The following is a 24924-nucleotide window of genomic DNA, read 5'->3' as shown; positions in this document are numbered from 1 at the left end:
ACCGGTACACCAGGAGGATCGCCATCCTCTCCGCGGCCAACCACTCTAGGCCGACACATTCCATGCCGGCGATCTCCGGGATGGGGGTCGCCCTGAAGGGAATGGAATCACGGATGAACATCGCCACACCTCCCCCCCGGCCCTGTGTTCGCGGCTGGTGGAGGCACGCGAACCCGGGTGGCGTGACTTCGCCTAAGGCGACGGTTTCACCCTCACGCACCCAGGTTTCGGTGATACAAGCCAGGTCCATCTGCTGGGCTTCGAGATAGTCTCGGAGCACAGCGGTTTTATTGTTGATGGACCTGGCATTGATCAACACCAGCGACGAAGCAGAGTAATCCTGAACCCCGCCACCGTCGTCTCTTGGGATAGGTCGGAGGTCAGAAAGCGAACGAGCATGACCATATCTCGTTCGTCTTCTATCATTCGGCCACCGCCTGCCGCTATATCTACCCCGTCCCATCAGCACCGGGATCCCCTGCCCCAAGGTAGGTGCCCCCATTGCTCAGTCGCCCTCCCCCAACCTATAGCCTCACTAACCACTACCACTCTAAGCAGGCCCACCCCACTGCTAGGTACTAATACTGATCTAGCTACCTTAACCTAACACTGCATCACATACAGGCTGGAAGGCCACAGCAACAACTGTGCCTAACCAGTTTTATAGATAAACTAATCCCCACTAATCCTAACAATGATAAATACAATCATTAGACTGACTATCATAGGCAAAAGCAGTTATCAGCTAGATGAAACTCACTGATCAACTGGCATTTACACATGGGGCAAAAGAGAGTGGTAATCAGCAGACAGTGGTGCTGCCACCAGATCTATGAGTCTGCAATAATTAGCACGAGCAGCTCTTTTATGGGCGACAGGCACACGGCCCCCACCACCAGGGCCAGCCGGTAATCCGCAGCTTGCCGAGGCAGCAGAAAGTCTAAAGGTGCTGGCAGCACAATCCCAGGCAAACGGGGCAACGCGCAGGAGCCCTCTGCCACTGGGCACCCCACTTAGATCTTGCTCACGTCGCTCCGAAGCCGGAGTTCGTCCCCTGGAATACGGTTTACACGGCTCTCTCACCACCGGCTCCTCGAATCCAGGCAGAATGATGTTGCCAAGCGCCCGGAGATTTTTTATTCCTAATAGCCCCGTCGATCCGAGGGGCAGTCCTTGTCGCTCGCCTCGCAATCGGCCAGTCCTCTGGCCCACCAGCAGCACTCTCCTCTCCCCAGTTCTTATTAAAGTAATAGTGCAGTTATTGCATGAACAGCGGACATAAAGTGCAGTTGTTTCACAGGCTCGGACAGCAGGCGTGGGCCTCACACCACCCAAGCCCACTGCTTGCGTGTAATCATCCAAGTTGGAAAAAGTCCTGAAGGGCCAGCAATATAGGGCAACAGCTGGAGGGCTCCTGCCACCAGCCACTCCTCTAAGATCCCAAACAAAATACTCTGTACCCTGAGATGGCCCCCAAGGTCGTGGTGCACTCTGCTCTCTCACTGCCGGCGCGCCACAGCCAAACCGAGCACTAAAGTTTACAAATGTTCGTGTCCCAACAGTTCCTCGATGCACAATCAGGCCTGAAAACAGTCGCAGCTGCCTGCACCGGCAATATCCAGCCTCCTGGCTTTCATCCAGTGTCACACCCAGCAGCTTAAGAGTAACATACAGTATCGCCAGTGTTACCAGGCGAAAGTCAGGGCTCACTGTACTGAAGGAAATGCCAAGTCTCCCTTGTCTGCTACCTCTCACGGCGGGATCCAACTCAGTCTCCGCGCTCCGGTTTTCCAAGTGGAGCCACCACAATCCCGGCACAGCCCACGCCCAAGTGCAAAATGGAGGTTCAGAAGAGATCTCTGCCACCGACCCCTGGCAACTTCGCCTCCAAGCTGCTCTGGGCACAGTCCAGCCTCCGGGGTGGGGGAGATCAGCGCCGGATAGGTCAATATATCCACCACAGCAGGGGGGACACAAAAGTGCAAGGCAAGGCAGGCAAGCGATGAAAAACACAAGAAACCTCAAGCCGCACATGCCGCCGCTCCAGCACACATCCACCAGTCGTTCTTATCTGCCAGTTGTTCCTGACCTGACAAGCAACCACAAATGCCGAGGTGGATAGAAAGTTCTCTCCCAGACTGATTTAAGAGGAGGTCTTCACACTTCGCAGTTGTAAAAGGCTTAAAGGCTTCGCAGTTGTAAAATGCTTCGCAGTTGTAAAATACCGAAGTGGGTAGAAAGTTCTCTCCCAGGCTGATTTAGGAGGAGGTCTTCACACTTCGCAGTTGTAAAAGGCTTAGAAAGTTTGTTTGTTTAGCGGAGCCCCGCTGCTGAGCTCCGCCGCGGGCGCCATCTTAGTTCCTTAGTTCCCAGAATAGTCTGTGAAGCTCATCAAAAAGATGTCTTAAGTATGATTTATGCGAATATATGATTATACTGGTCAATATATTCAATCGGACATCATTAGTGTTGGTTGCCCCCTAATCCCACTTCTTCCTATTCCTATTATTTCTCTGAACAGAGTGCTCATATTCCTTACCATCTAGTGGCTTATGTAGTGGCTCTTCTTCATTTCATTCCCATTACAACCCTATGAGGAAGGTTTAGCTGAGAGTTTGTGACTGAGCAAAAGTCACCCAGGAAGTTTCCATGACAGAATGAAGATTAAAACCTGGAATTTACAAGTTCCAGTATAACATTCCGCTTATTAGTTGCATTATGTTTCCCCTTTCATTGCTGCACAAGTATCCTCTTGAGCAGGAGTGTCAAACTCATGCCCCTCCAGATGTTCATGAACTAAAATTCCCATCAGTCCCTCCCAACATGAGCATTGGCTATACTGACAAGGGCTGATGGGAATTGTAGTTCATGAACATCTGGAGGGCCGTGAGTTTGACACCTGTGCTCTTGAGCAATCTCAATCTCATATAACTTTTAACCACAGTGATTTTGTGCTTATTTTCCACTGAGAATATCTCCCATTCATCCATTTCAGTGCTCTACTGGGGTAACTTGTTTGTTTTTGCTTAGCTCTGTTCTTGAACGTTCCCCAAGGGTTCTTTCCATTCCCCCCCCCGCTACTGTATTGACTCTGATATCTGATTGTACACATGTTTCTCATTTTGGAATGTTTTATTTCTGACTTAAAACTGTATAGGCTGTTTTTTAAATGTATTTTCAGTGACTGAACATGTTCTGTCTTTATTTTGTAAACCAAGTAAAAATGGGAGAATCTTCTTCACATACAGAAAGGATATAAATAAAATAAATATCACAGACAGCCCATTATCTGCTTTTTATGTGTGATGCTTGCATCTCGTCCAGTACATTTCGAACAGATTCTACACAAGCCTCTCCTCTGTGATCTTTCAGGCAGGCCTGCCTCCAGATTTCATCAAAACTTTCATCTGAAATACTCACACCAATGTTGCGCAGGATCCTTGCAATCTATAAAGTAACACAAAATATCACATCTGGTGGAAACTTGTCAGTAATTCAAGATAAAAAGCCAAAATAGACATGATGCTGAGGGTTCTGTAAATAAGTTTCCAAATGGTTTTTGATCACAGACACGGTTTGGGTCAGAGCTGTGATGTGGATGGTGTTAAACCTCCCCTCCCCACTCCCCTTCCACGCTATTTTTCAAATCCGAAATAGTTCTGCATATATTAGAGCAAAGTTACAAATCCTGATCAGGACTTGCAAAAAAGATCTTATGTTTAGCCCAATGCACCAGCTGCAGTTCAGGAAAACAGCATAGAGGGAAAGCTTAAACCTTGTTCCTTCTCCTATTCTGTGGTCCCAATCCATACCAAATTCTCATGTGTCTCCTTGTAAAACAAAAATAGAAACAAAAACACTTTCAAACTCATTTAAGAAGCTCTCAGCATCCAATCTGATTTTCCTGAAATAATTTTTGATTGCAGAGAACTAAGTTTTTATTGTAACAGACTAACCCTAAACCTTTTGAAGTCCACTGAAGTCAATGGGATTAGAAGTGGGTAACTGTTTAGCATTTCATTACAAATGGGGTACTAGAGATGTGGACATTTAACCAAACTTAGGCCCCTTCCGCACAGGCAAAATAATGCGTTTTCAAACCACTTTCACAACTGTTTGCAAGTGGATTTTGCTATTCCGCACAGCTTCAAAGAGCACTGAAAACAGTTTGAAAGTGCATTATTCTGCATGTGCGGAATGAGCCTTGGAGTAACTCCACTAACTTTCATTGGAGAAATATAGTACCTTAATGGATTATTCTAAATTTGACAGGTGCTCTAGTGGCAGATAATGTATCTATTCCACATACATACAATGAGAATGAGGTCTCAAAAACAAGCTTTTGAATCAATATACCTCTTCTTTTGGTCTTGACTTGAAGAAGTCTCTTTCATACACTCCTTTATTACTGTAGATGGATGGAGATAATAATGCATAAGCACTGGCTTGATCTCCATAATTAGTGATGTCACTGATGCGGCGAAAGCGAGGAGCAGGGATGTCTCCACGAATAGTTGGAACCCCATATAATGGGAAGACTGTAGAAAAGCACATGCCACACACACACACACAAAAGGATGCATTAATTCACACAGAACAGTGCCTTGCCAACAAAGCTGGGACACATTCTTTAAAAGAAAGCTAGATTTCCCACTAGAAGTTTATTTTGGAAATGCAGTACAAACACCTGTTCTTCTAATTTACATGTGCAATTGGGCTTTTAAATCACTATGGCCAAAAGCACTTGAAAACAAAAATATCAAAATATTATGAAGGAACAAGATTCTTTCAGTATGAGCACAACTCTGCCAAGCAAACCATTTTTAAGTTTTATTCATTTTGAGGAAGTGCTTATTTTTCTAGTTGAGATCAACAAGAAAACTGCTTAACTTTGGCTGTATTATAGCCTATATTTGTTAAAATCACTTATGCTAGTATCCATTTTTCCACATATTGTGCTCTTAAAACATTTACCCAAAATGAAACATCAAGAGTTTACTTTAAAATGGTCATTTGGCATAATACTTGGCATAATATGTACACAGTTCTAATTTCAGTCTACATTATTGTTAATATACCTGAACTTTAATTTTCTTTTAAAAAAGTAGAGAATGTTTCTGATCCCAGTCTACATAAGGGTGATGAAAATGAACCATGCAACTAAGTAGGTTCTTTGGGTGACTCACAGCCCCATACAAAGGGGGGGGGGCAAATCCGCCACTGGGAGTGGTACAGGGCCATGACAGATTTGTTCTCCCTGGGGTACTTGCCATGGTTAAGGGGCAAATCTGCATGTTTGCAGCCACTGCAGCCCTCCACAGCAGTGGGAATGAGTGTCCTTGTGCCCCCACCCCCACCCCTCATAGCAGGGGTGGTCCAGGGTTATAACTAGGGGAGGAGCTGATGCTGGTTGGATTCCACCCAGCTGTTACCCCCATTGCAACTGGGGCTTTGGACTTAAAGCACCTTTTTGGTGGTATAACCTGTTAATCCTCATAGGGACTGGCAGGCTTGCATGGCTCCAGTGCCACATCTGGGTACCCAGCTGTTTGGATGGTGCTGCCCAGGACATACTAGAACTTGAGTTCCCTTGCAAAAAAAACCCCAGCAAGACAGCTGAGGGGTGGCAGTAGACCTAGAGCAGAGGGAGTGGTGAGCACTACACTGAAGTTGACAATGAGTACCTTTGATTATAGCATCTACATGCTTCAAAAATAATTAGCTAATGTGGTAACAAAACTATATGTGTGTCTACCTACATTTTGAAGGTATGCCTCCCACGACTGCATTATACTGAGAAGAAGTTGTACGATAATCAGAATATACACGATCTGTTGGTCTTGAAAGTGTTCTGGGTGTCTTTTTTGAACTTCCTGGTTCCTTTGGTACTATGTCTTCAGGCTTTAGAATAGCATTTTCATCTGCTTTGTTTTCTGTACCTTCAGGGGGAATGAGGTCAAATGAAGCTCTTCTTTTCCCTGTAGGGAATAAATGATACCAAAATAGCAAACACTTCCACACAGATTGGCAAAACCCTAGGTCATGCATCATAGCCTTATGCCTATGATAGACCTCTGTAGGATTTTCATGCCTGACAGAAATTTTCACCAATATGAGAAGAAGACACAGTCTGGACTGAGAAAAACTTGGGTAGATATCACAAGGAAGTTGGTCCAAGTCTATTTTCTAAAATGGCCCTTGCTTACCTTCTCATAATACCTATCTCATGAACCATTGTACCTCTATTCATAAACTTGATCAAAGTATAATTTTTTGCTGTTACAATGCTAATGGTAACATCTCCAAAAAAAGTTTCACAACAAGATACAAGAATAAAAATGAAATAAAATTAAAATTAAATATGATTATTTAGCATCTTCACACAGGTTTTTCAGTTTTGTAACATACTGTACAAAATATCAAATTTGTACTTCTATAACCTATTTGTGAAATTATGTGACAGATATTGCCCTTTTCTTTTTCTATGTAGGCTCATAACCCTTTTAATTCCCAAACAGCAATCATTTTTGTGCCTAAAGGGTTAAGGGTTGATTTATATTGGCTGCACTAAACCATTTTGACAATGCAGGCCATTCATCACTTAATGGAACACTGAGTGATCATGACATTGTTCAAATGCTCTCCAAGTGCTGTCCATTACATTAAAGCTATCAACACTATTTAATGTTGTTCAAAGCAGGCCTTGTATTTTGGCATCAGAATCATTATGCCAAAGGATCAGACCATTTTCTGCACTGGAGCTCGCTGCAATTTACGTACAGAATTCAAGACATAGGATCATTTGCTTTGTCTCAAACACTAAATTAAAGATGCTGTTTGATACAAAGTTTGTGTGAAGTCTTGTGAAAGCAGGTGCCAGTTCAGATGATGAGGATATTTTGGTACCTTCATGGACTATGTCATCCATTAATTTCATATGCAAATATGAGAATAATGTATGGTGGATCCCTATCATTCAGTCTCATCTCACAGTCAGATACAGTGAACACAGCAAGAGTGATATAGTGGTGACATCACTAATTTAGTTACCACACATGTTGTATTACGCTGAGAAAATGCATCGGCTTGAAACTAATCATCCAGATTATTTTTTAAAACATTAACACAGGGCATTTTGTTATAGATCAGAACCCAGGAGGAATCAATGCATTATTCCTGACATGAAATCAAAACAAACATTACAGAAATACAGTAAAATCATCAAGGGACCAACAAGACTAGTTCAAGGTGTCTGAAAAATAACTGATCTATATCAAGGTTTAGACTATTAGCAATGATTTTCAAAAATTCATAAATACTGCAACAAGCTACCATTAAATGATAATGTACCATGCAATGGTTGGAAATACAAAACAGAAGCTGCAAGCAGTTGTGTTCAAGTATTCCAAGAATACATGGTATAAACAGAGAATCTTACACTGCACTATTTCATCACTAAGCAACAAATCCATTCAGATGTTGTTTAACAGAAAACAGCATTATAGGTTACACTGAATCCTGAAATGACAGGCTACTTAAAAAACAAAATTACCTATGGGTGACTTTGTAGCAAAACTGAACAAACATATTCTGTTATCAAAATGTAGAAGACCACAGGCTACAAGTTCACAAGAACATCTGCACTGACAATTTAGATGGCCTACAATTAGGTGAATAAGATGCGGACATCTCATCAAGTTTGAAGATATCTTTGAAAAAGTCAGACAAAACAGTACTCACATTTGTGACAGGCAGTGGACTGATTTAAACCTGGAAAGCTACATAGAAAACTCCATGAAAGAATGCAAACAACAGTGAAGGTGTGTCCCCCCCCAAAAAAATCCTTAAAACTGGTGAGCACTGAATTTAAATTTGATATTTCTTTCCAGACTCTAATCATTTTTCAGGAACATGGAAATTATGCAAGCAACTGCAAAAAAATTATTTTTTCCCTGAAAGTGTTTTTGAAAAGGATGGTATAGGTCCCTGGTGGCTAACCTATGGCACACGTGCCAGAGGCGGCACTCAGAGCCCTCTCTGTGGGCATGCGCGCACAGAGTTGGTCATGTGGGGAGGCGGAAAATTGCCCCCCACACATCTGGGCTGGGTTGCTGGGTGCAATGTGCGTGCACTGCGGCGACCAGGGAGTGGGTTTTGGGTTGCAGTTGGGCACTCAGTCTTGAAAAGGTTCACCATCGCTGGTTTAGGTGATATTTTGGAAATGGGGAATATTTGAAAAACTCTTGAAGATTAATGAAACTCACTAGAAAAGGCTGATATGTCAAAAATCCCCAGTGTTCACAAAGCAATACTTTACAGCATGAAGAACCTGATACTGATATGGTTATACTTTGCCATATAATTCCTTTCTTATAAAAGGAGGACTCAAACTATGGATGAGAGTTGGTCAAGCATGTGGCACTACATGGTACATTTCTACACATTTCTGTAATGCTGAATGTTCACATTCTCTGAAAAGGTCATTGTTTACCACACTAAATGCACAAGGAACACCACCCAAGCTGGTAAAAAATACTCCTGGCAGTGGCTGTACCTAAATATCAAGGAATAATACTGGGTCAAGAAGAATTTCCAAATGGAAAATCTACTCCCTAAGAGAACTTCCCCCAAGATCATTAAAGCATCCCACCATCAATATTTCTGCTCTTCTCAGGTTATGTTCAGCTCATTTGCTCACATTCAGCTCACTGATGTTTCTATCTACTGATTCAAGACCAAGACTACTTAGTTGCGTAAATGTCTGAGAGCCTTTCCGCATAAGTCAATGAAAATGTTTGCAAAACAGTTGCAAAATGTTTTCTTTTCTCTTTTTTTGGTTTTATTTTTTAATTATCTTTATTAAGTAGTTTTTTAAAAAGTTACAGAAAATAAAGTATGTAGAAAATAACAAATTGAATTTCCACCACCCATATATACATATCTTCTCTTATCCAACATTATTATTTTGTAAGAAGTAATAGGAATTACTGAAAAGAAAGAAAAAAGGATGGGGGAAAAGTGGGAGGTGAAAAAGCAGTTTTTGAGTTCTTGAAAAGACAGACTGACAGCACACTCTGGGAAAAAGCAAGATTCCACTAATCTTCCAAATGTATAAAATATTCAGTCCTGTGGTTATGAATCAGAAACCGATAGCACATATAATGACATGGTGATATACCATGAATCTGAGGAAAAAGGTGGGATACACTTTTAATAAAGGTACTTTGGGTCTTTTAAGGAGGTAGGTACAGCAAAATATCTTGAAATATATATACATACATACATACATACATACATACATATTACATATATATATATATATATACACACACACACACACACACACACACATACACACACACACACACACACACATACACATAAGCCTTTATTGGCATAGTCAGAAAAAGTTACATAAATCAGGAACAATTGCATGGATACATGATAGATAAAAGGCCCCACGGGGAGCACAACAAATACGTTCTACTGGGAACTCTCAACTATCTCCGCAATGAAATTGGCGATCTCTTCACAAAGACCGGGGTCCGAGTTGTTTAACAATAGAGATAACCTAATCAGATCAGGCAGCCCAGATTGAAAGAAAAAGTTTAGGTTGGTATATTTAGATCTGATGTTATCAAATCTGGTGCAGTGCAAGAGTTGGTGAGTCAGGGTTTCAACCACATTAAGTTCGCAATATCTTGAAATACACTGGTTGTAACATCTCAGACAGTACTGAATGAAGAAATATGTCTATTCTGTTTTACTGCTGATTCCAAATCTGAGTTTCCAACACAGACAATCTAAGAAATTAGATGTATATTGAGAGCCAGGGTGGTACCATTTGAGTATTAGCCTAGGATCTAGGAGATCCAAGTTCAGATTTTCAAGTTCAGATTATGGAAGTTTCCTGGATGACTTTGGACCATTCACACTCAAGCCTGAACTAGTTTGTGATGAAGATAAAACAAAGGCAGGACAATTAAGTAAGCCCCACTGAGTTCTCCCTTGAAGGGACAGAAGTAAATGAATACATAAATATAGGGATTAACTCTATGGATTGAATTATATCTGAATGATTATCACATACCTTTTGTAATTATTTTTTCTTCATACTCATCCAGAGACATTTTGTTTTTCCAATTGAGGAAATTTGCAAACTCCAGATAGTCAATAAAGCCATCTTGATCCAAATCACAGAAATCAAATAAAGAATCCAGAAGCTCTGTGTCCAAGTCAATATTAAGCTGAAAGCAGGCCTTGTTCAAGTCATCCTTGCTTATTTTTCCATCACCATCCTAAGAGCACAAAATCATGCTGCCACCATGCTTTATAATATGCTTTGTAGTATTTGTCTCACTAACCGAAACAGCTGTGTGAGCAGTTCTATTTTGATTTCATTAAGCAAAGTGGATGCTAGGCCTACAAACCAGCAGAATGTATCTTACCATCCCACTGTTCAATGTTTGAAGACTTTTTCAGCCAGGGAGCCCCATCCAGAGCACTCAAAGGCAGGACATAGCACTGTGGCAGCACCACCCTGCCACCTCCAGGACGGCTCCTCGGAAGTGTGGGGAGGCAACAAACAAAAAAAGCCTCCCTACTGCCATAAAGTCTTCCATTGGGCTCCAGGCCACTGGTGTAATGCCCATTGGGCAAGGTGGGCAGCTGCCCAGGGCATCACCTTGTGGGGGGCATCAAAATGCTGGGTTCGTTTTTGGGTATTTTAGTGGTTTTCCATTTTTGGCCTGCAAGGGGCGCAGTTTTTAGGCTAGTGGCACCAAAATTGCAGCGTATCATCAGGAGACTGTCCTTATGCTACCCCCCAAGTTTGGTGAGGTTTGGTTCAGGGAGTGCAAAGTTATGAACTCCCAAAGGGGGTGCCCCTATCCCCCATTGTTTCCAATGGGAGCTAATAGGAGATGGGGCTACAGTTTTGAGGGTCCATAACGTTGGCCCCCCTGAACCAAACTGCACCAAACCTGGGGGGTATCATTAGGGAAATCTCCTGATGAGACCCTGAAAGTTTTGAGACTGTGCCTTCAGAAATGTGCCCCCCACAGCCTGCAACCCCCATTGACAGCAATGCAGAAAACTCAATGCAAAACAAAGATTCTTGGGCAAATTTCTAGGATGTTCCAGCAGGGGGTGCATTTTTAATGTATCGGCACCAAAATTTCAGGGTATCATCTGGAGATGATGGCACCCCCCAAGTTTGGTACAGTTTGGTTCAGGGGGTCCAAAGTTATGGACTCTCAAAGGGTAGCCCCATCTCCTTACCAAAGAATGTGGGATGGGGTACCCCCTTTGAGGGTCAATAACTTTGGACCCCCTAAATCAAACTGCACCAAACTTTTTGGATACCATAAGGACAGTTTCCAGATGATACCCTGACATTTTGGTGCTGATATGTCTAAAAATGCACCCCCTGCAGGCACCAATGTCCTAGTGCAAAAAAAATTTGGTCATGGTGGAGTGGCCGCCCATGGGGGGGGGGGGGGCATCCAACTCAGGTTTTGCCCAGGGCTACAGTTTGCCCAGGGCTGCCTTGTTACACCCCTGCTCCAGGCACCTGCTTTCTGGAAGGCAAAGGCTGGGTGGAAGCTGACTAATGTCAGCTCCACCCCCAGCAATGTCTCTGAAATGCCCCTTCTATGGTGTGTCCGCCCCTCCACCAGGAAGGCACATCCATTATCACAGCTCTAGACTGTCTCCATAGGTGGATTTACCCCCTCCCCCGAACTGGAGCTTTCTTCTAAATGAAGTGAGCTTTCTTCTAAATGAAGTGAGTTTTCCATTTGAGGAAGTTCCTCCAGCCTAGGGTGTGATACATGACAATAATTGCATTCAGACATCATGACAAATCTTTGTTTTGAATGGGCATGGCCCTGGTTTGTCTGCTGTGTCCAAGCACCCTCCTCTGCACCTCGCCAAATGCAGGAAGAGTATGACTGAAAGCTTCCTAGTTTAAGAAGTTTGGGGTCATATCTGGACACCTGGGCCAACTGTGTCTTTCTCCACAGTCAAGATTCTAAACTGGAATTAAATGACAGTTTAGAATCTCAGTTTGTAGTAAGAATCTACTCTTAATTTGCTCAGGTTCTTTCAACTGGGTATCTCTGCAAACTGGAGTTTGTTTCAAGGCTTCCTGACTAGGAAGTTTGCAACTGAGCTCTGAGGAAGACAGCAAAGAGTGAGTGTGAGAACACAGCAAACAAGCAAGAACAATTTGCTATGACATTTGAAACATCTGAATTCTGACTAGGAATGGGTAAATGTTACCCAGAGAGAGCCAATGCCTGAGATGGGATAGTATCTAATTGTGTGATCATACACTAACCAAAACAAAACTGTACTTTTATTATACAACTAGCTGGCCCAGCCACGCTTCGCTGTGGCTTTAGGGGCGGGGTTGGGACAGAGGAGGAAGGGGAGAGCCTTACCAGGTTTTTCCCACGGCTTGGCTGGGGACGCTCCTACCTGTTCTCCCAGGGTCCGCCAGCAGGGGGTTTCTTAGCGTGAATGCGCATGCTGCAGCAAAGGCGGGCAAGCCATGCCCCCCCGGAACAGTGGGTCCTCATTGGCCCAGTGAAGGTCTGGGGAAATGGGCAGTTTATGGGGCTCAGTTGTGACCTGGGACCCTGGCGAAGGGCGCATTACCTGCTCGCCACGGGAAGGGACGTCGTGTGAAAATTTGGGGGCAATTCGTCCAGCCGTTTCCGCGTTAGACCGTCACCAACAAACGGACGGTTAGCTTTTTATTTATATAGATAATTTTGACTAGAATTTTTCTGCTCATATTTAAGAATATTGGCAATTGAACATAAATATTTTATCCAGCATTCACATAAGATGCTCACCTCATCTTGTAAATCCACTAACCTTATCATAATGCCTGAATGCGTCTAATAATGTTTCAAAGTTGTGGTAATTAGCTTTCTTCAAGTTCTGTCGAATTGCAGTAAAAACAGCCCGTTCTCTGTCTTTCCCTCGTAGATATTCACTTGGAAGCCGATAATGAAGAAGGTCGCCAACACCTATGTAAGCAATCGATCAGCAAATAAAACCAAAGCTCTCTAAGACCATCTTTTAGGTCAGTGTAAGAAACTGACTTATACAGAATCAGTCCATTGGTCTGTCAAGATCTGTATTGTCTACTGTGACAGGCAGCAGTTCTCCATGATCTTCCACATCTCCTTCTACATTAACCTTTTTAACTGGAGATGTCAGGGATGGAATCTAGGATCTTTTGCATTCAAAACAGATGCTCCACCACTGAGCCACAACCCCTTCTCTAAGTAACTATTCTGTAAGACCTTATCACATGGTCCCAGGCTTGCTGATGAATAGGCAGGCTGGTGAAGTTGCTAGACGTGCCAATTACAACTGGCTCATAATCTGTCCCTCTGCTTATCTGACCTAGCCATATTCATTCATGAAATTGAAAGCTTCTGGTGGAGGTACTGTAACATACTCAGAATTAGGCTGTGGCTCAGTGACAAAAAACCTGCTTTCTATGCAGAAGGTTCCAGGTAAAAATTCCAACATCTCCAGTTAAAAGGTGCCACGAAAGATCTCTGCCTCAGACCTTGGATAGCTGCTACCAATTTGCACAGATGAAACTGAACTTGATGGACCAATACTCAGATTTAGTAAAAGGCAGAATCACGTGTTCAGTCTTGAAGACAGTCAGAACAAGTGTGGAAGCTACTTACAGAAAGATGAACAAGGTAAAACTTTTTAATCAGGCCTTTTAAAAATAATTTGGCAAACGACTGTCCCTTAGGGCAACAGGGTCGCCATTGACTCCCTTTGCCCCCCTGGCTCCCAGTGCTCCACCAAAATCTGCCTGCCTCCACGGAGTTCTTGTGCTCCAATCTCTGGTGGCTCCCATCAGGGGTTTAGAACCACACCTCTGCCCTCTCCCTTCCATGCTGCTGGGCTGTCTTCTGCATCTCACTCCTCTCCCAATTCTCTTCCCACCCCCCACCCCCCCGCAATTGGGTGAATGCTTGCCTGTCAATCAGGGCACCTGCCCCATCCCCTCCATGCTGACAATGTTGCGCCACAGTCTCTTTTCCCTGCTGTTGCCTTTCTCTGTGACACACTGTCACTCCAAGGCTCACTGCAGTGCAGCTAACTGCTTAAAAGGCAGCTCAGCCATGCTGTTGCTGTGCCATCCCCAGCTGCGGCTCTGTCCCCGTCCCCCCCCCCCCCCAGATTGCGCTACCGAAGGTACTGCATCTCATATGACCTTTTGCTCAGGCGTATTTAGACTGCCTTGAGTCTTAGGGGAAAGAGGGGTTCGAACACTTTAAATAAACACACAACAATAAATAGTGAGGCTCTGAATAAATTATGTAAAAGGGGCTTATACACTTGCCATGATCATCAGGCTTTAGACGTATCCCAAATGTGTGGTCTAGAGGGACATTAAGCGTTTCCACTATGCTGTAAAAGAAAAGAATCGGCTAAATAAGTGTTTGATTTTTCACCCAAGTGTAATCTTTGTTCAAGATGAGAAAACTAAATTAGGTCTGTCAGTTCACCTCTTGTCCTGTATGTAAAGATTAAAGACAACTGATGAAGACATTTGGTGTGAGTTCACTTGTAATGTGTTCACTGGGGCTTTTTCCACATGAATCAAAGCTACAACCACTGATAATCCATTTATTTTACAATCCTTTCTTTTTCCCTTTCAGCACATAGTAATAACTGTCAAAAATATTTGCACAGCAGGCAATGAATGTCTTTGATCTCAATTCTTACATTTTCTTGAGAGAGAATGAGAAAGAGAGAGGAGGAAAGGAACTCAAGCAGCCTAAATAAATGCACATTCATATCTGTTAAACAAGAAAATAACTTATCAGAGTTTGTCATGCACCTACTAAAAAAGGAGAAACTATGCTTTTAGTTAAATTATTGCAGCCAAGCAAGGACTTATATATGATTTTTAAAGTGCTTGTTGGAAATGACTCTATCTTGATCTCTAGAAATCCTTGAACTAAAAGGATAATTAACAATGTATAACCTCTCTGACATGTTAGCTGACATGCTACATTCTCTAGATCGACCTTAAATTAACCTTTCCTTAATGTTTACTTTACATTTGTCTTTGACTGAAGTCTAAACCATACATTAACTTGCATCATGTAATTTGGGCCTTTTTCTCTCCTGACACCAGTCAATGTTAACCTTTTTTTTGTTTGTTTTTATATAACACCAGTGCATTGTCAACATGGAGCCTTATTTTTCAAACAAAAGACAAATTTGGAAGCTACAGGATAGCCCTTCAACGGTTGTGGGTGCAGGAAGAAAATGATAAACCCTGCTCCCTGAAGGGGTTCTGTTTATGTTATAAATCTGGATATTCTGGTACTTTTATTTATTTTTTATTTATTTATTTTTCAAATTTATATCCCGCCCAACCCCCGAAGGGCTTTGCCATTAACATCCTTCCAATACAGTGGCGGAATGTATTCACAGGGCAAGTTTCTACATTATGTTAAACACACAGTAATTGTGGTGAGCATATGAAGCTGGTGGTATTGGTCACTGTGTGGTGAAGCCTCACATAGTTCAGTCTCTTACTATCACCTCAGCCTCCTCTAGGCTGAAAGAATGTCTCAAAATCAGATCCAAAGGAATGGGAAGCAATGCGGCTCATAGCACAAGGGCAGATGCTAGCAGTCTGCACCTGTTAAGTCTCTTGCAGCTCCCCTGCCAAAAAAGCTGAAGAATAAAAGCCTTGTCACAATATGCTAGCCCATTTCTAATCGATTTAACAACGGAGTGAGTTCAACCACAAAGACCCTCTTGATTCACTTACGGATCAAGGACTTTTCCAAGCTGAGGCTGAAATTTTTCCTTGAAATCATCACTTATTTTGGGCACAATTTTTGCTGATTTCTTCCTGCAGAATTAATAAAACCACAACTGTAACATGCTTTTGTTCCCCCACTTTGCCCTCAGTTTTAGTATCCGAGTTCTCTTCAATGGAACACAATTTTAACTCACAGGGATAAAATGCTTGATAAGCAGTTTTGATTACACAATTCACAGCAAGACCAGTTTTGGAAGACAAAATCCAATTCTCATTTCAAATAACTGCAACCCACCACTATGTTGTTCATGAATCACATCAGAATATTATCCTCTGAGAGGCCCTTCTGAAAGAAAACCCTATACAAAACATGACTGTCAAGCAAACTACAATAGGGCAGCACAATGTACGTTGTCGCTGCTTTTAAAAAAAATCTAGATCAGTAGTTTATTCTAAATTTGCTTTGTGTTCAAAGTCTGTGTCCAATGACCAATGCCAAGTGAATTAAGGAGCAGGAGAAATTATTTTTAAAAAGCACTGGCAGAAAACTTCTGGAGGGTAGACCTAGTAAAGCAGAGATGCAATCCCATGCACACATAACCCTGGAGCAAGCAAACATGTTTAGGATTGCACTGTATGCTGGAATACGCCATGGAGAGATATATGGCTCTTAAACTTCATAACCCTGAGAACTGTTGGAAGAAAGGGACTGTACGCTGTTTCCTGCCTCATCCTGCAGAGGGGTTTTTTACTAGCGAGCTAGTGGCTAGATAGGGACTTAGGAATTTGTCACCTTTACTCTATCATGCTGAGTCTATCCCTTTGATGTAGACTGATACTCTTGGGGACTTCCTCCCTTGCTTCCGCCTTCTTCTAGAACACTCTCCATTACTCTTACCTTCACCATGCCTAGGGAGAGGATGTGTCTCCGACGCATCCGCCTCCATCCAGCTAGATTAGACTAGATAGTGAACCTATCTCTCCACCTTTCTATCCAGAATGGAGTTCACTAATAAATACTCTTTTTATTAGATTAGAAACTACAAATGACTCTGACTTTCTTTTGTGTCTGAAGTTCTCTCTAGCAAGCTCAACCACGTGTTTGTGTTCAGGTAAGCTTCGCTGTGTTTAGCCTCTGTGCCACTCTGCTACTTTTCAAGGGATACACACGCACCAGGTGTGGATCTCCCAACAAGAACCTTTAAATGTGAAGCATGTGCTCAGTTTCACTCTGACTCCAAGATTTTTTAAAATAACCCACTGCCAATCCAAACAGTGCAATTTCCTCTTTATTACAAGACATTAGTGCAATGTAGTCTGTTCAGGAAATTTTAAACACCAGCAGATTGTCCAACGTGGTTAGTTTAAAATGTGTTGGTCTGTGAATTATTAGAAGATGTGGAAGTTGAATTGAGTTTGGGTGATGAAGAGGAGCCAACCATCATACGCCATGGTGTCTTCCAGACTGTCCCAAAGTTCCATCATCATTTCCCAATGTTACAGTTTTTTTCCCTTTTTCCACACAGTTTTTTAAACAACCCCACGCTGTCCCCTATTTCTCTTCAAATTTACTTGCTCTTTCCCAAACCAGCTTCTTCAGTACCTTTTTTTCCTGAGGCACAAGTACAACCCTTGTCAAATACAGAACAGTCTTTAAAACTAAAGTACGACACACACAGGGAAGTTTCACATAAAAACAGGAAGTGTGAAATGACTGCCCTGATGGCACTATCAACAGAGGTGGCTTAGAAGCAGAGAAAATACACATCAATTTCCCACACAATCAAACCATATTTAACATGCCCAGTTCACAAACTCCGTGTAAAAGGGATGAAAGCTCAAAGAACGAAGTAGATTGACATCATGCTAAAAACACAAAAGATTACAGCATGAGTATAAGAAATATGTGCTCCTGGTAGGTAATTTCTGCATCGTTTAATATGTATGTTTAAATGCTCATGCTTTGTTTCAGCTCTGTAGCAGATTTCTGCTTGTTTTAAAACTTCTGCAAGGCAAACCCTATTGCATAGATGTTCTAGCCATTGATCATGTTGACTTACATTGTGTAATCCACCTTGTGTCTCAGTGAGAAAAGTGGACTATAAATAACATAAATAAAATAAACAATAAACTATGAGGTACAATGAGGTACAATCATATGAAGAAGCTACAGGCTCAGATCATGGAAGAGCCCAAATGCATACCACCAGAAAGGCACAAGTGAGTTGAAAAGCCAGCCCCATCTTTCAGTCCCCATCATAACTTACATCTGCATCTCGTGGAGCCAACGTAAAGTTCTGGCTACATTTCGTCCATCATTAAAATGTGGTGTTTCTTTCCCATAAAGATTAAATCTATGGAATACAGATGGGTCATATTTTCTGTTCATTGGCTCTCCTGTGGAAGATAAGGATCATTTACTATGTGCCATGTGCATACTGAAACAAGCAAAAATGAAGATCTAAATTCTGCATACGAATCCCAATTTATCATGAGATTTGACAAAGGCAATTCCAAAATAGAAGAGGAGGGAGTATATTTACTGGGCAGCCATGACTATGGGCTTAGATCCAGCAATGTGCAAGTGGAAACACAGACAGCACAGTTCTGCATGTGCACAGAACTGCCAATATTCAAGTGGGACCTCGAGTTTTCCTGAAATTACAACTCACCTTTTGATTACGGAGATCAGTTCCTCTGGAGGAAATGGATTATACAGCCCTGTCAACCTCCTTCCCCAAACTCCCCAGGTCCCTCTCCCTAATCTCCAGGAATTTCCCAAGCCAGAGTTGGCAACGCTAAATTCTTTCCTCCCCCATATATTACAGTGCCCAGAAACTGACTGCACAAGCTGTTGTGCAAGCCGAAATGTAATTGGGGATATACTAAATCTGATTCTGTTTGAGCATCTGCCATGGTCTTTCCATTTGCACAAGAACTTCACTGGAGGCAGACATTTTGCGCTAGCACCAATCCATAGTTTCCCTAATATATTATTAACTGGATGAAGTTCCCATTCCAAATAAACAGCTTTTTTAAAAAGTGGCTGTCTACTTCACGTTTATTATACATAAACATAAACAAACTATAAATAATTAAATGTAATTCTATTGATAGCTAGAATTTTTTTTATTAACACTGCTTTGCCCTTACTCACCAACAAAATAATCATTGTGAGATGCAACATACAACTCATGTCCTTCAAGTGCTTCTTTATTGACTTCTTCAAATGTCTTGGGTGGATTGATAACTTCTCCACCAGGTCCCTCTGCAAGAAATATAGTGTAAGTAATAAAATAATCCAACCTAAATAATTTCTGATTAAACACCTTGGTGATTGTTTGCACAGCTGGAAGCATTCTCATTGTACAACGCAGGAACAAAGGAGTCCTGACAAATATATGTGAGCAGACTTTATTCCAGAGGCTTGCAAGGGGCTCAAAAGCATATTTGAACCATTCATACAATGCATCAGTAACTCTGTTCTGACTGGAACTTCCTGAAGACAAGTCTGTTAGGGACATGGTGTTCAACACTTCATGTCACACTGAATACATGAATATTAGGAATTAGGCCTGCTGCCCCTTCTTCTGGTTCTTTACATTTGTCTGAAGGTCTGAAAACAACACTGCACACCTGTAACTATATTTACGTAGGTGCTGTTTGCATGATTTGGGAGTCTGTACTCCAATCTTTTGCTGAATCTATAGAGCTGGAGTTGAGGCCTGTGTCCGATTTTGGAGTCTGAATATGGCTAATATTCATGTCTCAACATGGGATGACACAGGATTCTGCAGATGTGCACCGGTATGAGTTTTTAAAAATCTGCTATTAGAAAAATTGCAAGATGTACAGAACACTCCATGAACTTGCAATAGTCATGGGTTCTGACAACCCCTCTGCCTAACTGCCTTCTTCCAGGTATTTCTTGCCCCACACTCAACAGTGAGAGAGCTGGCATTCACTGTCCCACCAGCACAGTTACTAGAAGCAAAGACCGAAGCCACTGTCTGGTTGCTTCCCTCCCCCCCCCCCTTCCCCACTTTTTCTCCCTGTTATTACACCATTAGAGTGTAAGGGGAAAGCCAAGAAGCTGTTCCTATACACAGTGAAAGTGGAAAGGACATTTTTACATACATTTAGTTGACCTCTGCTTATGCTGTTTTTATTGACTTGCAATGCTGTGAAACTTGCCTTCTTTAACTAATGCCATTTAATTTTAGATTGTCCAGATTGACGCAGTCTTAGTTGATTGCTTCTGATATATTCTTGCCTGAAGGCTGGTTTTAGTCACATAGCATTTCGAGGCTTAACTAACTCCACAATAAATCATAATTATTCTATGTGCAATGAGAAAGAGTGAACAATGGTGTTGTGCAACTAACCTCTGATGGTTGTTACTCCAAATGTAGTGTTAGTCAAATCCAATCCTTTAGGTAATCTAGATTCCAGATCGTGGCACTTCCCGAGGGGCGCTTCACGGTTGCTCACATAAACAGTTTCTTTCTTCTCTTTCAGTTTTTGTTGAAAGCACGTTTTGGGAGGTGGATTTACCAGTAAGGCTGCCTGAAGATATTTCACATGGTATGAGATACAAATGTTCTGCACTTTCAAAAGGAATTCTACTGTAAAAATCATATTTGATTTTTGAAACACTAGTGCTACATTAATAAATACAGCCATGCCACACCTTATGTTTACTGTTTCCTAACCATAACATTTTGAAGTATATTCATATCCATCACTTAATTACTATTTCTGAAAATTCATTATTCAGGGAAAGCATTGAACATCAATATAACACTAGTTCAACTCACAAAAAACAGAATAACCAATATTTCCTCAAAAACTCCTAACTGTATATCTCTGGATTTAGATTAAATAGTTTGGTTTTAATAGTTTTAGGCCGGTTCTGCATGGCCATGCTCGGGGGGTGCGGCGGCGTATACGACGCTGATGCACACACCCCTCCCCCGGGACCGTTCGCATGAACGGTCCTGGTAGGGGCGGAGAAGACGGCGCAGCACTGGTACTCCGAAACTCTTCTCTACCTAGAAGATATTCCTATCCTGGTTCATATGACCATTCATTTGTCTCTCCTATAAACCTTCCCCCCAGTATATTTGGTCAGTGTTTAATTGCTTTCAGCCAGCACTCAGGCTGATAACAACAGTTCCTGTCACACACTTTGACAGAACTATTCCCTCAGGCTGTTTTCGCACGGGCGGAATACAGTATCCCAGGGATGCTAAAAACAGAGTCCCTGGGGAGAGGTTCGCACGGCTGCCGCTGCCACATCACAGCAGCGGCAGCCTCGCAACCCCTGAGCGGCGTGAAGCCGCTGTTTCCGAACCTCGCTCCCTGAGTGAGGTTTTTCGGAAGCAGCAGCTTTCAACCACTGCTGTGCGAACGGCAGCGGCTGGAAGGCACCATTCCCCCCCTTTCCCGAATGCCTTACCGTCCCTCTGACCTTCCGGCGTGTCGCGATGCCAGCTGAAAAAAATCTTCCCTGCCCCACCGGTATGTCATCACGCAGGGCAGGAGGGCATGTCCCCTGGCCTGGGCGATGCGCTGGAAGGTTGGAGGGACGGTAAAGCGTTCAGGGATGGTGCAGCCTCTGCGCAGGCTGCGCCGTCTTCCCCGCCCCTACCGGAACTGTTCATGCGAAAGATCCCGAGGGGGTTGCATTGGCGTCATATACACCGACGCACCCCCCCCCCCCGAGCGTGGCTGTGCAGAAACGGCCAGCGTTAAGGCAAACAGCTCTTAGCAGGAACACTGAAGACCAAAAGCCTCTCAGATTGTACTGACAAGGAAATTAACCTCCTCCCCTCTCTGCATCATACAGTACTTGCCCAATCAGAGTGCAGGAGGCCACAGACAATCAGGTCTGTTCCTAGGCTTCCTGTATCACACTCTGAAGGTAAACAATTCTTTTCTTGGACAGAACTACTTTAAAATATCTTTTTCCTTGCATTCCATCACAACTGCATCTAACATCCTTCATATAAACAGGGTTGCCAGCCCAGGATGGGGAAATTTCTTGAGTCACTTCAGCAGGGTATAATGTCATAGAATTCAATTTCTAATGTGGCCATATTCTTCAAGAGAACTAATCTCGGTCAGCTAGTGGTCAGTTGTAATTCTGGGAGATTTCCAATCACCACCTGCAGGTTGTCAACCCTACAAATAAATTGGTTTCTTTTTCCTTAGGAAAAGAAATGATTTAAAATTCCTACCTTTACAGAGGATTTGGTTTTTATACCATGTATTAAATGAGATGCAATATCAGGGTCATTTGCTCGACCATAAAATACTCTTTCTCCACCAAGAGGTGGACTGCTGGTATTTCGAAACTTTTTCACAACAGGTGGAGTAAGTGGCTGTAAGGCAATAGAAAAATAATTTTAAAAGACATAATGTATGGCAAATACACTAATGGTTATTAGAAGTCTCAGATTCCTGGGCAAGTAGGTGAAAAATCCAGAGTCTCTTTCCACGAAAAAAAAAATCAGCATCGCAGTCTGAAAACGGAAAATCTCCAAAATATAATATACCAAAACAAAAAGGACTCTGCGGCACCTTAAAAACTAGCACATTTATTGTGGTGCATGCTTCAATTGACCTTTTCAGTCACAAGCATACCACAGGACAGTAATGTCCAATCACATAGGTGGAACAATCAGCATGATGTGCAAGATTTCAATCAGACCCATTTTTGCATGGACCAAACACATCAAACCTTGAGTACTAAGTTTTACATGTACAGAGAAATCCTTAAAATAGAAAGGAAACAGTAAATTAAAGTCTTCTTCTGAAGCACTTTTCTGTACTACATTTTTTTTGCGAGGTTAAGACAAGGAACAGAAGGATTCCTCTTTCTGTTTGTATCCCTATTTATCATACTATCAGGATATAACTATCAGATCCCTCCCAGATAATTTACAGTCAGTGTAGTATAGTGGTTAGGATGTTAGATTAGGGCCTGGGAGACCCATGTTGAGTGACCTGAACTCCTCAGAGTCAAGGCAGGACAAAATATGACAACATTTTAAAACTGATTTTTCTGTTGATTCACACTAATGCCAACTGTCAGAAAGAGGCAGCCTATTAGATACCTCACTTCGAGATGAATGATTTTGCAGGATATGCTCTAAAAGATGATATGCTACTTTTAAAAAAATACACATCCCGAGAGGATTCCATAATAACCAAACAATTGGCAACCATTGTGTGAAAGACACATGTGTGCGTCTTCTACAGCCAATATGAGAAAGTCCATCTCATATATAACCCTAGACACACTTTTCAGTTTCATTTGCATTAGTAATTCATGTATGTGAACATTGCTAACATAGTAGAAATCCTAGAATACAGAAAGCAAACAGTGTTGGGGCCATTTAGAAAGCAACTTCCTACAGCAGCTGGCATATGGGAAGATCTTCTGATGATCAATAAACAGATATAAAGAAGAGGGTACTTACTCGGGGGAATACTTCTGTGAGACAACTACCAGCTGTTTCTCCGATCGGTATCAGTTTTCCAGCCTGTAAAAGGCAAGCAGAGACTGTGTGGACTTCAGGGCAAGAGAAGGCAAACCTAGTTCATCTCTCAAATCCCTTTGAGGTGGAATGACTTTCATTTTGCATTTGTTTATATACTTTGATACCAAAAGCTTTTCCAAGATGAGTATTTTGTCATAAGCACGCCTGTCCAGATCCTGCTGTCATTTATTTACCTACTTTTCCTTTCTTTAAAGACTACGCACTTTGGGAACCAGAGGTTCTACTCAGGATGCTGGGGGGATTTTCCTTCCAGCCAGAGCTCAACTGAGTTGAGTTGAGACAAGATGTATCTAAGCAACTGCAGTATACATTTCCATCAAGTTTACTGTATGATCCTGGGCTAATTACAATATGGTAGCATAACCTAGGGTAGGCTGTGAGAACAAACCAAGATGGAGAGCCTTGTATATCACCCAGACTTCCTAGGAGAACTGTAGTGAAAGTATAAATAATAATATCTTCACTCCTCAATATGTGCGCACAGCAAACCCATAATAAGGGAGTTGGTCTGCAACCACGCATTGCAGGATATTGCACTGTGCATGTAATAGCATCTGAAACAGGATCTTTCTGGAGGGACAAGTCAGTTCAGTTACAAATTAGAGCTGCAGCACAATATTCAACAATAATGATTTCTAGTCATATATTAATCTTGGCTGGTTTTAGCCATATGTCTCCAAATCCTTCTGGAAGCCCTTAGTATTTGTCCCATTCCTAAAGTATCCTTGCCACTCTGCCCCCCCCCTGGTTTTTTTTTGGGGGGAGGGAAGGGAATCGGAGAATAAGGTTAAGTGCAAGAAAGAAAGCAAGAGAGAAAGCGAGTCAAGGCGAGAGGAAACAGAAGGAGACTGAAAAGGGAACACTCAAGACTCACTGTGGAGAGCTCTGGAAATCTGTCGATAAATCTCCCTTGATACACTGGCCTAACGGCCCCACTCAACTCCTTGATGGGGTTGCCTCCCACCATCCCGACGGAAGGGACTCGGCTTGCACCGAACAACTGCAGCAGCCGCTAGGAGCAGATTGTTTACGCCGGTAACTTAGCAACTAGATGAGAAGGCTGCTTCAGAGGCTCTTCTACGAGCAGACGAGGGGCAATGCTGCTGGTATAATCAAATCCTATACTTCCATGCTTATTAATGTCGCTCGTGATGCCGCCCGCACCTCCCAGAGGTTCATTTGCAAATACAGAGAAGCTGGTGGTGACAAAGGCTACTGTGATCCCGAAGTGAGTAGGGAGTCTTGTGGGATTTATTTCTAGGTGCATTTTAAGGATTGCACGCGAGGTTAGGTCGAGGCGTCTCTTTTCCAGTTAGCTGGGTAGTGGTGATAGGAAAGCACTCTGCCCATGCTCCGTGTGACTATTTACTTGCCTTTGTTGTGTTGTTTCACACGACCAAAACTTGCCCCACGGTTGAAAACAAATTCCAGACGTAACGTATTTCATTTGTCCTGTTTGTTGTAGTTGCACGAAGAGTAGACGTTTTGAAGCGTAGACAGTTTTGGGTTTTCAATTCATGATTATCCTTGTAGTCT

The 24924-nt window shown here is 42.5% G+C and overlaps 1 protein-coding gene across 1 annotated transcript; it reads right to left on the bottom strand.

Moving 5' to 3' along the window:
• Positions 1-2060: 2060 nt before the first annotated feature.
• On the bottom strand, positions 2061-24379 carry EFHB (EF-hand domain family member B). The gene is made up of 13 exons (XM_048511224.1): positions 24263-24379; positions 23308-23370; positions 22063-22206; positions 20209-20389; positions 18981-19091; positions 18091-18220; positions 15830-15913; positions 14384-14451; positions 12883-13037; positions 10091-10298; positions 5760-5978; positions 4357-4538; positions 2061-3447 (listed from the first exon to the last, which is right to left on the bottom strand). Exons 1-13 carry the CDS (start codon positions 24353-24355, stop codon positions 3286-3288), a joined length of 1800 nt encoding a protein of 599 aa, XP_048367181.1. The 5' UTR covers positions 24356-24379; the 3' UTR covers positions 2061-3285.
• Between the last annotated feature and the right edge of the window lie 545 nt (positions 24380-24924).

Source organism: Sphaerodactylus townsendi, linkage group LG11 (assembly GCF_021028975.2).
Source record: "Sphaerodactylus townsendi isolate TG3544 linkage group LG11, MPM_Stown_v2.3, whole genome shotgun sequence".
Taxonomy (NCBI): domain Eukaryota; kingdom Metazoa; phylum Chordata; class Lepidosauria; order Squamata; family Sphaerodactylidae; genus Sphaerodactylus; species Sphaerodactylus townsendi.
This window is presented reverse-complemented; position numbering and strand designations above follow the sequence as displayed.